General features: G+C 41.9%; 2 protein-coding genes across 4 annotated transcripts; both read left to right on the forward strand.

Moving 5' to 3' along the window:
* The first annotated feature begins 407 nt into the window (after positions 1 to 407).
* Positions 408 to 3871, forward strand: LOC144068300 (solute carrier family 35 member F2-like). The gene is made up of 9 exons (XM_077592717.1): positions 408 to 780; positions 1176 to 1266; positions 1352 to 1524; positions 1599 to 1726; positions 2083 to 2242; positions 2312 to 2468; positions 2580 to 2632; positions 2745 to 2899; positions 3206 to 3871. Exons 2-9 carry the CDS (start codon positions 1178 to 1180, stop codon positions 3401 to 3403), a joined length of 1113 nt encoding a protein of 370 aa, XP_077448843.1. The 5' UTR covers positions 408 to 780; positions 1176 to 1177; the 3' UTR covers positions 3404 to 3871.
* Positions 3872 to 4256: 385 nt separating this feature from the next.
* elmod1 (ELMO/CED-12 domain containing 1) lies at positions 4257 to 9627 on the forward strand. 3 transcript variants are annotated; one of them, XM_077592719.1, is made up of 12 exons: positions 4257 to 4421; positions 5093 to 5155; positions 5331 to 5476; positions 5557 to 5585; positions 5661 to 5758; positions 6041 to 6170; positions 6234 to 6367; positions 6604 to 6672; positions 7107 to 7127; positions 8083 to 8133; positions 8200 to 8333; positions 8401 to 9627. In XM_077592719.1, the coding sequence occupies exons 2-12, from the start codon at positions 5139 to 5141 to the stop codon at positions 8574 to 8576; spliced, it is 1005 nt and encodes a 334-aa protein (XP_077448845.1). In that variant the 5' UTR covers positions 4257 to 4421; positions 5093 to 5138; the 3' UTR covers positions 8577 to 9627. The 3 variants fall into 3 exon arrangements, with proteins under 3 accessions (XP_077448845.1, XP_077448846.1, XP_077448847.1); XM_077592720.1 differs by lacking the exon at positions 7107 to 7127; XM_077592721.1 differs by lacking the exons at positions 7107 to 7127; positions 8083 to 8133.
* The last annotated feature ends 10056 nt before the right edge of the window (positions 9628 to 19683 follow it).

The following is a 19683-nucleotide window of genomic DNA, read 5'->3' on the forward strand; positions in this document are numbered from 1 at the left end:
AAAGAATTCATCCTTCACTTCATGATAAGAGAAGTCGTTAGTAGAGAAAGTGTGGATTAATCTTATTATTTATGTTTTTTCAATGTCAAAGTGACATATCCAAGGTCATTCGATGTAGGACCCACGTTTTATAGTAAAGTCAAGTTATACTATAACTGCATGGCATTTAGTTCATTAAATACTGTTAATCACAGTATTGGGTGGCATATTGATTCACTCACTGGCTTATCTCGCTCACATTTAGTCACACTCATTCTTGGATAGTATTTATTTATGCAAATATTGTTGTTGCTGATGAAATTATAACTGTTTATATGAGGCACAAGAGCGATGCTGTGACGTTTTATGCAAGCAGTCTGATTGGTTAAGACTCCGTTACGTCATAATAATGGGACACTTTTTCTGAAGTAGCAAAAGCAAGACAGGTAGCACTAATCCATTTTCAACCTCCCACACCGATGTAGCATCGATAAAAAACGTTTCATCTATGTAGCAAAAGGTCCGATAGGTTCTGGCTAAGGACACGAAATCTGACCGCGTCTTTCATTTTGGTTCCAATGGAAGAAGTAGGTGGAGAAAACGGGGCAAAAGGGGGCGCTTCCGGTGTGACAGCATGATAAGTCTCGTACAGTGACGCGTGCATGCTGGCGGAGGTTAAAAATGTGGAATATTTTCTTTTTTTATCCTTCTGGGTTCAGACTTGTGATTTTAGAGTGAAACATTACAAATTATAGACGTTTTTTTTTCATTTGAAGTGCCTAAACGAATTCTGCCCTGAAGGTAAGACTTTCTGTCTGATGTCATTACCCTGTTGTTATTATTAATATTATTTTTATGTATGTTGCCTTTATTTTATAATAGCAATTTCCTATGAATCGTTTTATTGAGGGGGAAACTTCATTAGAATGTGTCCCTACATTTCTTTTGTTGTTGCTTTACCTTAATTTCTGTGAGACAAAAGTATGTAAAATTACTGTATTTTGGGCTTTCAGTCCTTTTTTACGTGGGTTATTGTAGGATTTGGGTTGTTTGTCCAAAGAATCCACAAAAGCATTCAAAGACAAAAAAAATGGAAACCAGAGATTTTCCAATGTGACGTGTAGCGTGCTCTCCTTAATTAGCCAGGACACTAATTCCTTCACATGCCTCTTTTTCAATCTTTTATTGCTTTCAAGCAATGGAGGCCCAAGACGAGGAAAGAATGTGTGGGAAACTGAGGTCGGCCTGCAGTCTTTACAATTACAAGCTGAGGGACGTCTTCACATGGCGAGTACTTGGAATGCAGGCGTGTTTTTCTTGGAACATCATCCAGAGTAGCCCTGTTGATCCTCGTGAATTCTCTGCTCTCCAGGGATTTGCTGAAGACCTTAGTCATGGGCCAGGTCTTGTCCTTGATGATCTGCGGCACGGCGGTAACCTGCCAGTATCTTGCCAACGCTGGCGCGGAGACGCCCATGTTACAGAGTTTTCTCAACTATGCCCTGCTCCTGCTCGCCTATACCACCATCCTCTGCACCTACAAAGGTATACACACAATGTTCATCGGGATTTATTTATTTTTTTTTACAAGAAAAAACTTTTTTTTTTTAAATTCGCAGAGGAGCAAAACATCCTGCAGGTGCTTAAAACCAAGTGGTGGAAGTACCTGCTAATGGGTCTGGCTGATGTGGAGGCTAACTACACAGTGGTGATGGCCTACCGCTACACCACGTTGACCAGCATCCAGGTGGGAGACAACAGTAGTTGGTTTAGTAACACCAACATGGATGTTTGGGATTAGTGGAAATTCTCCCCTGCTCGTTTAAATAAATATTTAAAGACGCATGAACTTGGACTTGTTTTAAATGCTCATGTTTTGACGGCGTTAGACCTGTCAAGGGCAGCTATTGAATATTTTAGTGGAAAATTTTGGTCTCTATATTGGTAGCAACCTTTATTGAATAGAAAAAAAACCTTTATTGACAATATATCAAATGTTCATTTGCCCCTCCTAGTCAAAATGAATTGGAGGTCTAGTGCCGTCATTGGCTACCGTTGACTTAACTGTTTTAATGGAAAATTTTGGAAACCTTTTTTTTGCAGTTGTTGGACTGCTTTGTGGTACCGGTACTGATGGTCATGTCCTGGTTCCTGCTGAAAACCCGCTACAGGCCGCTGCACTACATCGCTGTGAGCGTGTGCCTGCTAGGCGTGGGCGCCATGGTGGGTGCTGACGTCCTGGCCGGAAAAGATCCGGGCTCCGGTAAGCGGGTCTTTTTTTCATCGTATCCGCATTGAATCGATGCTTTAAATTAACGTTATGTCTCCGCAGACAGTGATGTGGTGCTGGGCGACAGTTTGGTGCTGATCAGTGCTGTCCTCTATGCTGTGTCCAACATGTGCCAGGAATTCACAGTGAAGAGCAGGAGCCGGGTGGAGTTTTTGGGGATGATGGGCTTATTTGGGACCATCATCAGTGGGATTCAGCTGTGAGTTTTATGCCCCACAAATTCCTTTGATGGTTTTTCTTGGCTTGCTTTATGTTTTTAATGTATTGCATTGTACTTAAAACCCTAAGCTGAGCACATTTTCCTCTGCAGGGCCGCACTGGAAATTGGTGCAGTCAAGAAAATCAAATGGAACTTTCACATCGGTAAGCTAACTCTGTTTGACCTCCTACTAGTATTTCTACATGAGTAAATACAGACTTGTAATTGTCCTGTTTTGCCCTAACCAATCTCTTGTGTTGTTTTTGTGTGGTGCAGCCATGCTGTTCGTCCTCTACATGCTGTGCATGTTTGCCCTTTACAGCTTCATGCCGGTGGTGGTGAGGAGGACCAGCGCCACCGCCGTCAACCTCTCGCTGCTCACCGCTGACCTTTTTAGCCTCTTCTGTGGCTTCTTGCTCTTCCACTACACGGTAAAGAGCCTTGTCTGGTTTCATTTACATTGATAGTGAGCTAGACTATTTTATTTGTTAGAGCTGGGCATCAAAATGATTCGATGTCTTTTGTCGTCATTGTGAGACAATGAGAACTTATTCACTGTGCGATGAATCGCATTCCGTACAGTAGTAGTCATTCAAAAGTAGTGTTCTTTTCCAAATGTACGGACATATTGATGAAATATCAATTTATATGAACTCACAATGAGTTATTGCAAAATAATTATCTGTAGTGCCTCCATCGTTTTGTCCCTTTTTAACAATGAATATGTTCTATTCCAGTTTTCTCCGCTGTACATCATAGCGTTCACACTCATCATGGTGGGCTTCATCACCTTCAACGCCGTGCCCACCCGCACAGCTCACCCCGAGCCCGTCTCTGGGGACCCCTCGGACCAGGATGCCCAGAGCGCTTCGGACCGTTTGTTGCCCGCTGACTCAACCGGGCAAAGTCACGTGACGGTGGGCTCTGCGCTATGACCGCAGAAAAAAAGTCTTTCTTTTCTAAGAAAAGCATCTCAAGTCAAGTCTGTCGTGCTGTTACAAGAACAGGCAAAGTATGTTGTTGACCTTCATTTTGGGAAGGCGACATGTTATTGGATTCAAATGTTACTGCGGACATTTCACAATCCACAACCTTTCTGCTGTTTTATATCCTTTCCTTTAATAATTTCACTTATCATAATTAATTTTATAGTTTCGCTGCATATTCTTACTGGGAATTGATTTTAACGTTCTCTTTTTAATACAACCAAATACAATCTCTTGCCAAAAAGTATTTTTTTCTCCTGTACAATTGCGACTTTACGTATTTATTTGGAAATTTCATTTGAATGTAAGTTGTTACAAAATAGCCAGAGATTTGTTGTTTGATTCTTTAAAGTTGCCTTTTGCTTTTCCCAAAATATGTTTACTGCTGATATAATTCATATTCGCAATATTGTCAGCTGCTCAACTAAAGTGCATTAGTTTTTTTTCACTGTTTTGTTGAATCAATCCTTTTATTCACCCTGATCAGGTGTATTTTTAATTGCGCTTTTGGAAAGAATGTGGCAAAATACTGCTGTTGGTGTACTTAATCATATTTAAAAATGTTTACCTTTGTATACCTCTTAAAAATATTACAAATGTAGAAACCTGAAAATGGGACCGGCGCCTTTTTATCCTGTCAAAAATGTTTACTGTATCTTTTGTTTAAACTAAATAAACTGATTTAAAAAAATATCTTTTTCAGAAACCAATTTTCAGTAGCAAAAGGCCTGTCTTAAAATACGACTACAGTATTTTATTCTGAAGGAATACTCACCACCCATGTCACGTAAGGATCGCCTCACTGCAGTCTGGCGCCCCCTTCCGGCTTCATTGTCACACAACGGCGTCGTCATGGAGGCGAAACGGACGTCTGCAGCCGAGTGACGGGGGAGTGACACAAAACCGCACGTCGTCTGTTTAGCCTTGCACCCCCTTTGAAAGATTATATATTCCAGGGTGGAAAAAAAAGGTAAGATCCTCTTTTTTTAGACGTATTTTCTGACGCGCTGTTGACCTTGCAACGCCGCGGACGATTGCGGATTATGCAAATGCGACGATTTGCGAATCGGGTGGCAGATGATCGCTTGACCGTTGTCGATCATTTGCTCACGTGTATTTTGGCGAAGAGGAGACAAAAGGCAAATGAGAGTGGTCGCGCCTTCATGGTTGCGCACCTCGGACAGTTCCTCGGATGCAGGCCCGCCCGCAGCGGTGGGCGGAAGCCGGGCTAGTACGGAACAGCACTCCAAAACAGCACCACGCATTTTCTTATTGATAAAATTCCTTTTGAAGGGGAACTCTAATTCATTTTCAAGAAATTAATATGACCCCTTTTGTCGTCAGTGGCAAGCAAATCGTAATCATGCATTTTTTTTCTATCAAGATTCATTCATTAGCTGCCATTCACGACGATAAACGTCCGAATCATTTGAGGTGGCTTTTCTTTCGCTGCCAACCCTCCCAATTCAAATGGATTGGACGTACTAGTGTCAAACTCATTCCAATTCACTGAAAATTATGGAATGAGCATCGTGATTGGAAATTTAGTCGTATGCCTATTTATTTTTGTATTTTTTTAAGCCAAATGTTCACGTATGAGTGCTTCATCGTGTATATTTTGCACTATGTTGTCATTGCAGGTCAACCCCGGACAGCAAATCCAGTGAAAAGGACAGCAAGCATCATGAAGAACTTTCTGAGGTAAGACGAGTCTCCATTTGATCTGTTGGTGGAACTCATTTAGGACGGTGTTTAGACAGAAAAATGAAATGAATTCCCAGCATTCCAGTTGGCAGCTCTGCATTGAAAGTTCCCGAGCGCCAAAATGATGTCAAAGCAATGCTTTAAAAAGATCCTTTTTCCCCCTCCCCTTCAGGGTTTTGACCCAGTTCTTCGTGTTCCTCTACTGCAAATGTTTATGGAGAGGCCTGAAGTTCACGGTGCGCAAGTTGACGGGACGCTGCGAGCTACAGCGGATCTGCTACAACAACAAACACGGCGCCCGCAGGACCCTCAAGATCGGTGCCATCCCGCGCCCCGCCGCCGACCTCTTGAAGAATATCCTATCTTGTCATTTCTTAATTTGTGTACTTTCCTTACAGAATCGTCTATGAGGTACTCCAAAAAAGAGGTATAACTATTCAAGTGCCATCGCTAAAGATGTCGGCTTTTTGAATAGAAAGCTACAACGTTGTTTTTTTTGCAGCTTCTGCAGTCCGCCCTCAGCGTCCATCCCGACAAAGTGGAGAAAACAATTGAGGACATCATGGTCCTGAAGAAGATCAACCCTGATACCAACCCTCAGTAAGCCCCCTGCCGAGTGTTTATCGGCCTGCAGAAAATTTTGAAAATATCAGCGCACAAAAGAATCTTAAATTCGGTCTACATTCTGTTGCATTTCTCATATTTAACACAAGATGGAGTTAGTCACTAAAACGGTGCTTTGTCATTATTTCCAATTATTGTAGAAAACTGTAGAATTAGAACGATCGCTGTCAGTCCTCCCAATCAAAGTGGATTGGAAATATATTATACTAGAAAAGAATGAGATAAAATATTCCGAAACTGTGTTTTGCGTCCCTCCAGGCTAAGCATCTCCCTGCAATCCAGCCTGCTGCAGATCGTGGGCTACCGGCACTTACTGGCCGAAGTGGAGAAGCTTCGGCGCGAGCCTTACGACTGCGAGAACGCCCAACACGAGGATATGCTGATGAAGGTGCGCCAAAATCCTGTCAAGACACGTTTTCAATTGAATATCTTTTTGTTTTGTTTTTCACAGTTATGGAAGGAGCTACGTCCTGACACCCCTCTGACCGGAAGAATTTCCAAGCAGTGGTGTGAAATTGGATTCCAAGGCAGCGATCCCAAGACGGACTTTCGAGGCATGGGCTTGTTGGGCCTCCACGTTCTGCTGTAAGTTAAAAATTCATTTTTCGTGCAGGAGCTAAGCTAATTGGCTAATTTGGGGCCTTGGGCACACAACCCCCCTAAAAAAAAATTGGAGCAGGGGTCTCGTGCGCCCCCAAATGTGTTGCACCCTGGGCGGTCGTCTATGTTGCCCATAGCAAAAACCGGCCCTACCCTCCAAAGTCAATTTTTATTTTACTTTGCAATTTTAGGCGAGAAACTCCACTCTCTTCTTTTTGCAGGTACTTTGCAGAACACGACAAGGCGGCAGCGCTTCAGATGCTCCACGATTCCTTGCTGCCCAAACACAAGTATGTTAAAAGACCTCCTACTTTCTCGCACGCACTATTTGTTACATCATTGTTTTTTTTTTTGGTCCCACTATAGCAAAGGTGTTCTCGTGTGTTCATCGTGCTCACTGTCGGCAACATAAACACACACTAATTCACAACACATGGACAAAAGCATTTACATTCCAAAGTGGAATAGTTTAGACAACCCTGAGTTAAGTTTGTGAATTAAAAGTGTCCAAAATGCTCGCTGCAATTCCACAAATAGTTCAAGAGGTTTGTCAGTATGCTTTTGTCCATCTTCAGCAAATGTTGACAGCTCGATGCGGTCACCCACTGCCTCCCTCATCTTCTGTTTATCGCATCGCTGCTTTGCCATCAGCATCTCAGTGAGCTTCTTCTGTCTGTTTCGACACGCGCTTCCCACCTCTGTGTCGCTCCCACGTCTGCTACAGGAGTGCACACGGGAGTCACAGGTACTCCATTTTCACCTCCACTCAGCCACACACCTCTTGTGATTCCGGGCACTCAAAGCACTCCATTTCAAACGGGGCTCGGGGAACCTTTTGTTATCGTCAGCTATTTCATGCTAACTTGATGAGATGTACAAGTGCTAGTGCCGCAAGATGGCCTAAGCGCACGAGGTTACCGTAACGATACACCACTAAAATGAACTCATTGGTATAAGGGAGTGCTGGGAAATAACATGCCAATGCTGCCCATCATGTACTTTTTGATATCTAGTATCCAAGTGCTGGCCACCAAGCAAAATCGTCCTTCCGTTTAGAATTTTAATGGGTTTGTCATTTGTAAACATGGTACACCATGAGTTAGGTGGGGCTGTAATATCAGTTACTTTACTTTTAAGTGAGTGTGCAGTAATTTAGTATTCAAATAAGTGTTGTTTTTTTAAAGTGACAGTATTGGCATTAGCCAAAAGCACATAATTGGGTTTCAGAATCGGTATCGCACCCCAAAAAACAAGAAACAAAACGGTATCTATGCAACAACGGTTGTCACAATACGCTTATTTTCAACTTTATATATCGATATGCAAAAAAATACTGGATACCGTTTTTGAGACTGCATCAATGAAAAAAAACCCAAGTTACATTTTTCTATTCACTTTTTCGTTGCCATTGAAAATGATAGACGCCCAATCACGAGCCTCTTGAAAACGAAGTAAAATGCCCTTCCTGTCAATGTCAGACATTTAAACTAGAATAGCAGTTATTTTACTCTTAAGTGAGTAGGCAGTACTTTTGTATTCAAAGAAAAGTATCCATTAAAAAAAATAGTGATATCTATTAAGTATGCTTGCTGCAGACATATTTAGCCCAGAAGTAACCGTTAAAAATTGACGTTTTCGTAAGCGGTCTAGCGGTGGTTTTCTAAAAATGCTTTGTGTGTGTGTGTGTGTGTCCTTCACAGTGAGGCAAACATGTCTGATAGGGAGCAGAAAAACATTGACAAGGCTATTGGGTAAAGGTTCCGTCCCCGCCAAGCATTTTGCCGAGCCTATTTCTAACCGATGATATCCCCCTGCAGCTTCTCTTTCGCCATTGTCGGCATCAACATCACGGACCTGGCCTACTCGTTGCTGACCAGCGGCGCCCTGAAGACCCACCTGTACAACGTGGCCCCCGAAATGCCCACCTTGCAGCACCTCCAGCAGACTTTCTGTGAGTGAGACCGCGACTGCCATTCCATGTCCAATTTTGACCCAAAATGGCCGTGTGCGCGCGGCAGGCTACCTGATGCACGAGTTCCATCGCTTCTGGATCGAGGAGGACCCCAGCGACATCATGGAATTCAACCGCGTGCGCGCCAAGTTCCACCGGCGGATCCTGCGGCAGCTGCGTGACCCCGACGCCACCCTCTGCCCACGTTTCTCCGCCTCCGACCTCCACCTGGTCAACCTCTAAGCCCCGCCCATCTCTACCACACACCACGGGATCTCCCGGTAGGCCCGCCGGTAAAAACATTCGGGCTCGATACTAAAATTGCGTCACTGCCGGCGGCTCGTATAATCACATAAACGCACCGTCAAACACCGCCGTTATCGATTGTCGTAGTCACGTTTACTTTGACGCATTCAACGCCATCGACGGCGATAAACGTCCAACCCCGACTTGATTGACATTCATTTATTTGCACAACTTGTATGTGAACTACTCCCACATCTGCCCTCTATGATCATTTTTCGTAACGTTTGGCGACCGATACCCATTCTGACGTATTGCTGGCGGCCATCTTGGATAGGGCGACCACCCATTGATACTAGATCTCCGAAAATACATATTGCATAGCGTTATCATGTTATTTCTAAGCGCTCCCCGATGCCGATGACATTGTTTTAATGCCGTAACCGTATCGGTGCTACACTACTATCGTTCAAATTAAACAAAAATACAGAAAAAAAGTAAGGTGTACATGTGGCACAAATTCCTATATTTATTCCATCACCTCCTTGCCAATATTTTGAATGTTTGTTTCAAATTGTGTCTTTGTGACATTGGAATGCTTCTCATTTGCCTTTTATAAACAAAAAAAACACTTTATTGTGAATGTTTCTCACATAAACGATTGTTTCAGTTGAAATCCATGGAATGTGACACTAAATGTTCGCTGTCAGCCAAAGCAATAATTCTCATTCAGTTAGCATAGAAGAGTCGACACATGCTTTTTTTGATGTTTTCAATCTAAAGGCTTTAGTAGTTTAGTTTCGTAATATTTAATATGATTGTTAGATACTTATAAAACTCTGAATTAAGGTGAAGCTGCTTTGTTGGTTACTATGTTCAGCAACACTGTTTGCCTTTGGACGTTTTCTTGCTTGCCTACTTTGTAGAGTCTCACTTGGCTTTCATTATCTTCTACTGGATGTTCTAAGTAGATATTGTAACGTTGTGATTTCTTTGTCTGTGTTGTGAATAAAAATAAAGAATACATTGAAAACAACTACAACAAAAGACATTCGAAAGGATGGCTGTTTCCATTTGAAATAATAAAAAATGCATTCCTCTTTTTTTCTTTTTACCCTACTTCCCCCATTTCCCCATTATACTAAATAACATGATTCTTTTGTGGGTTTTCTCTGGGTACTCTGGTTTCCTCCCATATTCTAACGTCATGGATGGTAGGCTGATTGGACACTCAAAATTGCGTGTGAGAATGAATGGTTGTTTGTCTCCTTGTGACCTGGGATTGGCTGACCACCAATTCAGGGTGTCCCCCACCTCTGGCCTGGAGTCATCTGGGATAGGCTCCAGCACCCCCCGCGATCCTAGTGAGGATAAAGCAGTTCAGAAAATGAGATGAGTTTATATCACATAAAATATCATTAATAAATTAGAATATATTCACATGCCTGGATTTGGGCTGGGTTATAAAAATCCAAGCTATTTTGTTTTTAATTTATGTTCTTGTTTAATTCGTTTAATTAGTTTTTTTGAACGGCAGAAGTGTCATATATGAAACGTTATTCTCACACTACTTTTTCTCAGGAAAAAAGCGAGGAGGCACACGTAATGCTCGGGATGGCCACGAGGTGGCAATAGTGGCTAAAATGATATCTTCCAAGCGGTCAGAAGAAGCGGAAGACAGGACATCTGTCATTTTGTTCCAAGCACGCGCACTCATGCACCAATTCCCCTTTGCCAATTACGTGCCCCCATTCACCTGGTTGTGTACTTCCCTGATTTCGAATCGCTGGACTCCGCTGACCCACATCGTATAGTCATTTTCTTTGCAAACAATACCTCCAAAAAACGCAAAAACAGTTTTAATCCCATTTCGATGTTGATCAGAATACTACAGTATTACTACCGAGCGATCTTACGAATGCATGACGTTTAGTTTCAATGCAGTGGCCGCCTACGTTTGAGTTTTTTTTCCTTTAGGAAATTCAAACATTTGATCGGAAAATGGTTCATAGGGAAATCGAACAACACGATCGCTGCCAAAATTAGCCGATTTTATTCCGTATGATTGAGGGATGAATTTAGTATCTGGACACATACAAGTACCCGGTAAGTAGTTTGTTATCTTATATTGTTATTATGACCAAGTGCACGATGATGCGTGGCCAATGATTTTCATTATATGGTTAACGTGGCTCCTTGCTAATTGCTCCTAGTTTACATTTGCATGGGAACATAAACAAAGGCTTTAAACTGGTGTTGATGGACCTGCATTGGAACTTGTAATTAATAACTTAAATTAATAGTCATATCTAAATTTCCTGCTCCTTATCTGTAATTTTCAACACCCCTACTCTTCTGATGGGTAAAATATCGACTGGAAATTTCCTTTTGATCCGGATCCGTTTTTTGGGGGCAAAAACTGGATCATATAAAGCTTATGAAAAAGTCATATTTTCCACATTCTTGCTCCTCTGCAGTATAATTCACTTTGGTCATTTCCCCTCAATCTGCCATTGACAATGATAGACGTCCAATCCGTTTTGACTGGGCCAGGATGTCTATCACTGTCATAGGAACTCTTTCTGAGTATCTTACCTTTTTTATTGATTACATATTAAATGCCATTGACGGCACTAGACGTTCAATTTATTTTGACTCGAGTCAAAATGGATTGAATGACTGCCGCCATCTTTCAATGGCAGTGAAAAATTCACAACCAGTCCCTTTTTTATATTTTATAAATATAAAAAAAACCGAAAACACCCCAGTAAATATTGTCCTTTTAATGTATATAAATTAATCCAGGTGAAAAATCCATCCGACGTCAACCCTCGTCAATAGCAGCAAATTTTTACTTGGTGTGACTCACCATTTCTCACTGCACGTTAATATATTAATAAAGGTGCGCACCCCCTTTTCTCCTTCCTCAGCTGGATTAGGTGCTGCGGCGCTAATTCTTAGCGCGGCGCCAACCGCTTTGAAGTCGACCAGTAGAAAGCTGAAGAAAAAAATCACCCGCTTCCTCCTGAATTGGCACATTTGCATAATCCCGTCGGATGAGCCGGTATGCGGCAGGCGGGCGTCATAATCCAGCAGCGTCCAATCAATATCCCCGCGGATCAATGGGCGTAGCTCATTCTGCACTTTATCCGCACAATCTGCTGCGTGCGCTCTCACAGTGGCTGTAAATGTATAAATAGGCTTTTTGGAGTTCATTACTCAGCAGTCAGCTCCCAAGGTGGCCATTTTGTGACAACCTCATTTTCGACTTGATTACCAGAGACGTCCTCTCTGATGAGGCCGGCTTGAGGAAGAGCTGACAGATGCAAAAATCCTGTTCAAAAATATATAATAAATAGTCAGCGATAGGTGTAGATAGAATCACTTTGCCCTGGGTGTTCCCATTTTTTTTTGGACGTCTATTGGCATTAATGGCAGCCACTGGGTTAAAAAAATTCATGGCGCCGTATGACTCCCTGATCCACTTCTTACAAGGTGGATTTGAAAGTTAAGTGTATCTGGATTAGCATAATGCCAAATGAAAAACAACAGGGATGCTGATATATAGTTCATGATAAAATATACTTCATACTTTTACACAGTTGCTTTCACTATAATGTGGTACCTCGACATACGATCGTAATCCGTTCCGAGACTGAGATCGTATGACGAGCTTTTCGTAACTCGAGCGGACGTTTCCCATTGGAATGAATTGAAAACAAATTAATTCGTTCCAACCCTCTGAAAAAACACCAAAAACAGGATATTGGATTGGAAAAAATGTTTTATTTCTTCTAATTCGCCATATATTGACAAAGTAATAAATAACGAGTGGTTTAATAGTAATAAAATGTGTTTAAAAGAAGTAAAATTAGACGCATTTCGCCGGGGATATAGACAGCGACATACACACGGAGGCGGGGGGAGCTGTTCGGGGGGACTTTAGATATATTTTATACACGAAAAAGATGCAAAAAAGACAGTGCCATGGCCACCTGGCTTGGTCGCATCACGAAATTTTGATCGTATCTCGGGCGAATTATTCGATCTAAATTTCCGTCGTAACATGAGCATGTTGTATAACGAGCGGTCGTATCACGAGGTACGACTGTATACATAAAGACTTTGTGTCAGCATATTTGGACATCACATTTTGGGGCATGTTGGCCACAATATTGATTTTTTTTTTATTTATTTGCCTACTAATTAGGATCTTCATTTTGTGGATACCAGCTCCAAATGATACCATTTTTTTTATAGTGGATTCATGTTGTATTCATGTTTTTAATGAATTGGACCGTCAATAGCAGCCAGTGAGTTAAACGAGCGCACGATAAAATGGGTAATTTGGCACAGTATGTTTCCACATCACTTTTAATTCAGAATTAATACGCAGCAATGAAAACAAGGTATGACACAATAAGAAAAAAAAAGAAAACATAACAATGCTTAGCATTTGGCTCAAAGCACCACATGGCTGCGGGCTTAGCTGCAGGCGTAAAATGTTCCACTTCAGGACAAATTTCAGCTCAAAGTTTCTGATCTGGGACAACTTTAATTGTCTTTTTTTTTCGGGTTAGCGATGACAGTAGAATGCAAATTTAATACGGGCGAGCTGCGATTTTTGCGACTATATTTTGCAGTCCCCCTCAAACAATGACAAACGCTGTCCTTCCTTGCTGACTAATATAATTGATGTACTATTCAGTTATTTTAATTTGGACTCTGGGAGAAAAAAAAAATGTCTGCAAATTAAATAGCCGGCCGGATCTGCCGAGCAAGACTTCATTAGCATTCAGGACAAACTGACACGCTGAGAGTTGCACTCTGTCAAGCTTGACATTTTATAGGAGGAGAAAAGGTGATGTTTGTTGCTGGTGGCGTTTGTGTGGGAGAAATAAGAAACCCGAATTAGGCCATCACTAGCCACGCCCATAAAATGAAACATTGATTTTCTCACTTTTGTTTCCCTGTGGTTCCATGCCCTCAAAAGGCCACCTTGAAACAATTTTTCTTGTTTTTCCCCCCCTGAAGACCACTTTATAATCCTCCCTATTGTATAACCTTGACACGCGAACATAGCGGCAAACTGTGAGCGTTTAACTAAGCCTTCATTTCAACCGTTACCGTCACAGAAAAAAAATATATAAACATCGTCATAGCAACACCACAATGGTGCACAAAGACAGCCTACCCTAACATATGGAGTGCTCAACCGTTTTAGAATGCGACTATATTTTCCATGCATAGATTATGACTTTTTTTCTTTTTTTTTAACCTTACAGGTTACCTGGAATCCTCTGATCTTTGGAAAAGGTATGTTGACTTTGGTACATTTTCGGTTCCTCCTGAATTTATCCTTAAAGACTGAACAGACTTTTTCTGAGTAATGCCACCGAGCAAAGCAAGGGTACGATCAACCCCCTCTCCCCCTTTAAAAAAAAAAAAAAACGGGAAGTCACTGCCACCACGAGAAGCTGCTTCTTGCATGCGGCGACAGGGGTTTATGCGCTCTTTCTAGCAGCCATGACACTTACTTGGCATCGCTTTCGCACCTTTCATCTGATTAAACGGCCAGCTTTGCCTCCCGCTAGCGCCTGTCGGTTTGACAAGCGCTGTCGTAAGGCAGGGGAGGAAAAAGGCGGGGCAGGGGTTGTTTTATATGCCAAAAAAAAAACAACAAGATTTTTTTAAGGGGTGGCAAGATGAAGTTTAGATGCTATACAGTGGTACCTCTACATACGAGCTTAATTCGTTCTGGGACTGAGCTCGTATGTCGATCTTCTCGTAACTGGAACGAACGTTTCCCATTGAAATGAACTAAAAACTAATTAATTTGTTCCAACCCTCTGAAAAAACACCAAAAACAGGATATTGGATTGGAAAAAAATGTTTTATTTCTTCTAATTCGCCATCTATGAACAAAGTAACACATAACTAGTGGTTTAATAGTAATAAAATGTCTTCAATAGAACTAAAATTAGACGGATTTCAGACAGGGGACATGGGGGGGGGGGGGGTGACTTTCCACGGCAACAGACTCGTAACCGAACAAACAAATTTAAATTAATTTGGATTAATATATACAGACACACTCAAACATGCGTTTAATGTAACTTTACACAAAACTGAATTCTAGTTTAGTCTTTTGTTACCTTCGTTTTCCGGGTTAGCGGTTTGCCACGCCTCCACCCTCACGTTCGCTATCGATGGGCTGTTTGCTGTTGTATTGCCTTCAAAATATTCCAAAAATGATGCACACAAATGTCCTCAAAATAGGATAACGCACGACCACTTGCCAACGAGAAGTAGTCTTGAATGAGCGATCGCGGGAGCTAACAGGCTAAGGAAGAAATAACACTGAAAAAATGCAACAGCTCAGCCTACCCACGTATTGATTGTGGGTAATGAAGTTTTATTCTGAGAAAGGGTGCCATTGGCTATCGGTGTTGCGTGCACGAGTATACTTCATTACCCAGAAAGCTCTCTTTTTGCCCGCACATGCGCGTTTTGCATTTTCTGGTCCATGTGTAGGAGAAACTCGTGTGAAGAAATCGTTCAGTGCTTGTAGATATCTGTTATACACGAAAGAGATACGACAAAAAAGACAGTGCGCTACAATGATAAACAGCCTCTCATGTCATGGCCACCTGGCTTTCTCGCATCTCGAAATTTTTCTCGTATCTAGAGCGAATTATTTGCTCGAAATTTTCCTCGTATCTAGAGCATTTCGTAGGTAGAGCTGCTCGTATGTAGAGGTACCACTGTACATGTCATTTGTTTGCCTGATCCCAGAAACTAAAGTCTGATTCAAGGATTGTATATTTGGATTTCAAAAATAGTAACATTGGATGATTCACCGCCAGCCCTCCATTTTAAGAGGATTAGACAACTCCGATTGACAAACTCCTTTAAATTCTGGACGCTTGGAATCGTCGATGGCACTGAAAGAGTTAACAAAGGAACAATATGCCCACAGTACTGCAACCATAGATGGACACGTACCAAGGATATCGCATGTCATCTCGTGTTCATAACTAAGATGAAGCGGCTGTCAGCATCGGCGCAGTTAGTCGTATCGGTCGGTTAGTATGGTGACACAAGTCGCCTTTGGAATATTTTTCCCTCTTATTTCAACCACAGAATCAGTTTTGGCTTTCAAAGGGGAAAAAAGATAAGAGGACCTCTGGCAACATGTGTCCGGAATACAAAAATGTCCTCCTTAGCATAGCGAAGTGAAAAGATAAAGATAACGTGCCAAGGTGAGAACGCGCATAATGGCCAGATGACAGCGGATACGCCAGTCTGTATGTGGACTCTTGAGATATGTTCTCAAAAAGAGACAAGTTATAACCGTTTTATTTCATTAACGAGATAGCTTTAACTTTCAGTTACTATTTCATGCTATCAACATTGCCGTAGACTTGCACAAGATTGCTTTTTGTGCAATGTTGCATGGACCAACTGGCTAATTCGCTGCACATAAAAGCGTCACTTCTCATTTCCTTTAACCCTCACGTTAGCATTCATTGAATTCACTGACTGCCATTGACGGCGCTAGTTGTCCAATCTGATTTCGGTACTGAAAGATGAGGGTTCACAACTATTCTTCCAGTTTGAATTCAGTTTTATTCAGAATTAAATACTATGACGTCATAATATTTTAAAAAAATCTACTCTAGAGCGTCATTGGGGTTTGTAATATTTTGCTTTTATGATTGGCTCTATTACAAAAAACTATTCTAAATAATAACATGAACCAAAATGTGATGTACAGGTAAGTGGCTGCCAGGTCTCGATGGGGTCAAGTTTTGGGAAAAGCCCCAAATAGTCACTTGGACTCTAAAAGGTTACTATTTGTGCTTCTGAATTTACTTTTTTGGTTACTTTTCACAATGTCAATTTTTTTTAGTCATCTCTTTTCATTATATTATGCATGCAGCAGTGTATTAATGCTGCCGGATTGGGCCCTGAGGATAGGTAGAACGTTAAAACCGATGGAATTCATGTAGTCTGGAGCAAAAAAATAAATAAGATAAAACAGTCATAAATGAAACTGTAGTATCAGATGCTATTACAATATAAAAAAAGGTTGTTGGAATTCACCCGTGGATGAAAGACTTCCTGAAATGAGCCCCCACTGATGCTGCATCTTCTCTTCCCTTCACCACGCCTGTGGTCACGTGACACATATTAAGTCAGCGTGTGAATGATGAAGCTTATCTGGTTTAAATTAGAGAGACACTGTGAAGAATCCCCCTCGGGTACGGTCGCCATGAATATTAAAGACAAAACTGCAAGGTTACGCAGAGGAGTGTAAACGGAGGAGGAGAAGAAGAAGAAGAAGAAGAAGAAATGGTGAAGGAACATGAAGGACAAAGAAAGCGGCTGAACTGATGAAGGAAGACGAGGATGACAGATGTCCTTATGAATTAATATGGATGCTAATCATTTTGTTCACATGAAAAGCAGCCTAGCAAAGGAGGATAATTAAATTTCAGTATAGCGCAAATTGGACAAAATGAAGTCGACTGCTATGGTGTTTGCCTCAACTTTACACGCTGTTAGCATATGGTATTGATAGATGGCTTGTGACATGCGTACAAATTCTGGTTAGCTTTCCATTTTAGAAAACAGACCTCAGATGCCGACCAAACTCAGATTTCAGAGACATTTGCACCGCCTTGATGGGTCGAATAAACGGCATTATCGTTCTAAAAACTGAAATCAAAGAGTAGCTAGCTCCCAAACCTTTAATGCCCATGTAAGACAAATACTGGAATGACAAAGGGTTAAATAGATTGGCGGTGTTCCACAAGGTTCAATCCTAAATCCCCATATAAATTAGATGCTGTGAGTCCCTTCTACTTGCAAAGGGTATCCATCCGTCTAAATGCGTTTTTTTCTTCTTCCGCCCGTTGAGAGGCTCGTCATCCTCGACAGCTCCTCTTCTGGGGGAGAAGTCGCTAAAGGGCATTAGCACCGTGTCCTATCTGAGTCATTTGGACACGTCCCGTCGCCCGAACCTGGTGGAGGCTTCATTGTGACCTACCCCATAAGATAACCCACTCTCTTCGTCAGCCCTTTTGTGTAGTATTTCCCGTGATAAACACGCATAAGACCCCTGGTGTGTCCGGCTCAAAGCACTCATGTGGACAGCTTTGTCTTCTTTGGCTTCCTGTGACTCATCTCATCATTTGTGTTTCATATTCAACATCGCCACCAACACACACACACACACACACACACATACACACACACATTCACACACCAACGTTTTTACTGCTTTCCAAGCAGTTGGCTGAATGATGATTCACCGTTTTCTCACTGACCTACAATCAAACATATTCATTGAGAATGACAAGAGTAAAGTGTTTGGTTTTGAGTGAGAAAATCCGCCTCGCAGTTCTAGGACGGAGGGCTCAATCCCCGGTGGGTTCCGGCGTTCTCCTGTAGAGTTTGCGTGAGTTCCCCGTGCCTGTGTGGGTTTTCTCCGTGTACTTTGGTTTCCCAAGAACATGCATGGTTGAACACTCTAAATCAGGGGTTCACTTTCATGCCAACTCGATTACGATACTTAATAGTCATCCATGTTCACAAAAAATCGAGAAAACCTTCAGTTGTGAAAAAAAAGAGGGATTCATTTAAGAAGGTAACAAAATTAAGTTGAACAAAAAAATGCTGACATCACCCTGAGTCGGCCAGTTACGTAATCACTCCTCGATTAGCTCGGGATTTAATCGGCGGCCCCTTTCTCCGCTCCCAGTCTTTCCGCCTGCGTTCTTTGGGGTCGATTATAAAGTCGTTTATTAGAAACGAGACGCGAGGTGAACGCCATTCCGGGACAAATCTGTCCGTCGGGATTATGGCACGTCAAGGAAAAATTTGGAATCGTGGCTATCGGACTGGAAATCATCCGCTAGTCAGCTGTCACCCAAAAATAAAGTCTCTTGTGTACAAAAAGAGAGAAAAATGTACTAAAGGCAGAATGGCGGCTCGTTACTCTCCATGACCGTGCAAATATGGCTGCTTGTAATCCAGTTAGCTGCTTAATAGGCTATTATCCTTGACCTTGAAGCCATGGTTTTTGTTGCTGCCATCAAGTCAACAAAACACTACTTATTTAACCCTTCAAAAGCCACTCATTCAACGAAGTGGCTGCCATTGGGGACGACAGACGTCCAATCGGATTGACCCTTCTTGATTGGATGTCTACCACTGTCAATGCCACTGACACATGACAGTATGTCATATTTGATCTATAAATGTCAATTGCAGTGAAATAGTTCAATAATATGAAAGAAAAGCAAACCATAAAATACCTTTAATCTTTTGGATGATTTAATTCAATTTGACTTCACTTGAATTTGATTAATTTTATGACTTTATTACGCCAAATGTTAATATTGTGGCCAAGATGAACCCGAATGTAATTTCCATATATTTGGACCACGCGTTTTAATGGGGTTATTTGAAAAAACATTTTTATTTTTTATTGAAAGAAGGTCCACTGAAGAAGCATGAACGCAATGTTCAAGTGGTCATTTATTTATTTCATCAATCTGATTAGTGTAATAATAGGATCATCTAGTGTGTCTATAGTGGCGACTATTTTGTATTTGGAGCGTGATGGCCTTTTCCAAATCCGCCAGTAAGATCTCGCCAATTGATTGTCTGCAGGGCGCCGAGCCGAGAAGCCTGGCTTCCCTTCAGACCCTCCAACAAGCGGGCGGGCCAATGGATTACTCCTTTTGTGGTGGCGAGAGATTTCGCATTATATTCAATTATAACCCACAATTAGCAGCAAACAATGACACTTTGATTTTTCGATTTGCGTCGTCGCGGGGAGAGGTGGAGAAAATAAATGGAAAAATCAAAGGCTTTTTCGTAACACAATGGCGCCCGTGGAAAGGCGAATATCGTCGTTGGCAATTGGCTCGTCCCAGTTCCAATAGATTGGCCGTCCTCCGACGAAAAAGTCATTTCGCCGCACGATTAGACGTTTTGCTTTGGAGTCCTGTTCTAGCAGCAAAGTGAAAGCTCGCCATTCACAGCTGTGATGGCGTGAGGGGGCGGCGAACGCCAGATGGAGACGTGAACGCGATTC

This window comes from Stigmatopora argus, chromosome 22 (genome assembly GCF_051989625.1).
Source record: "Stigmatopora argus isolate UIUO_Sarg chromosome 22, RoL_Sarg_1.0, whole genome shotgun sequence".
Taxonomy (NCBI): Eukaryota; Metazoa; Chordata; class Actinopteri; order Syngnathiformes; family Syngnathidae; genus Stigmatopora; species Stigmatopora argus.

Bases quoted from the DNA above. Each gene is read 5' to 3' on its own strand.
- elmod1 (XM_077592719.1), top strand. The intron at 5,586-5,660 runs GTATAACTATTC...TTTTTTTTGCAG, and splicing joins TGAGGTACTCCAAAAAAGAG to CTTCTGCAGTCCGCCCTCAG. The intron at 6,171-6,233 runs GTGCGCCAAAAT...TGTTTTTCACAG, and splicing joins ACGAGGATATGCTGATGAAG to TTATGGAAGGAGCTACGTCC.
- LOC144068300 (XM_077592717.1), top strand. From the start codon at position 1,178: ATGGAGGCCCAAGACGAGGAAAGAATGTGTGGGAAACTGAGGTCGGCC. The intron at 1,267-1,351 runs GCGAGTACTTGG...TCTGCTCTCCAG, and splicing joins CTGAGGGACGTCTTCACATG to GGATTTGCTGAAGACCTTAG. The intron at 1,727-2,082 runs GTGGGAGACAAC...TTTTTTTTGCAG, and splicing joins CCACGTTGACCAGCATCCAG to TTGTTGGACTGCTTTGTGGT.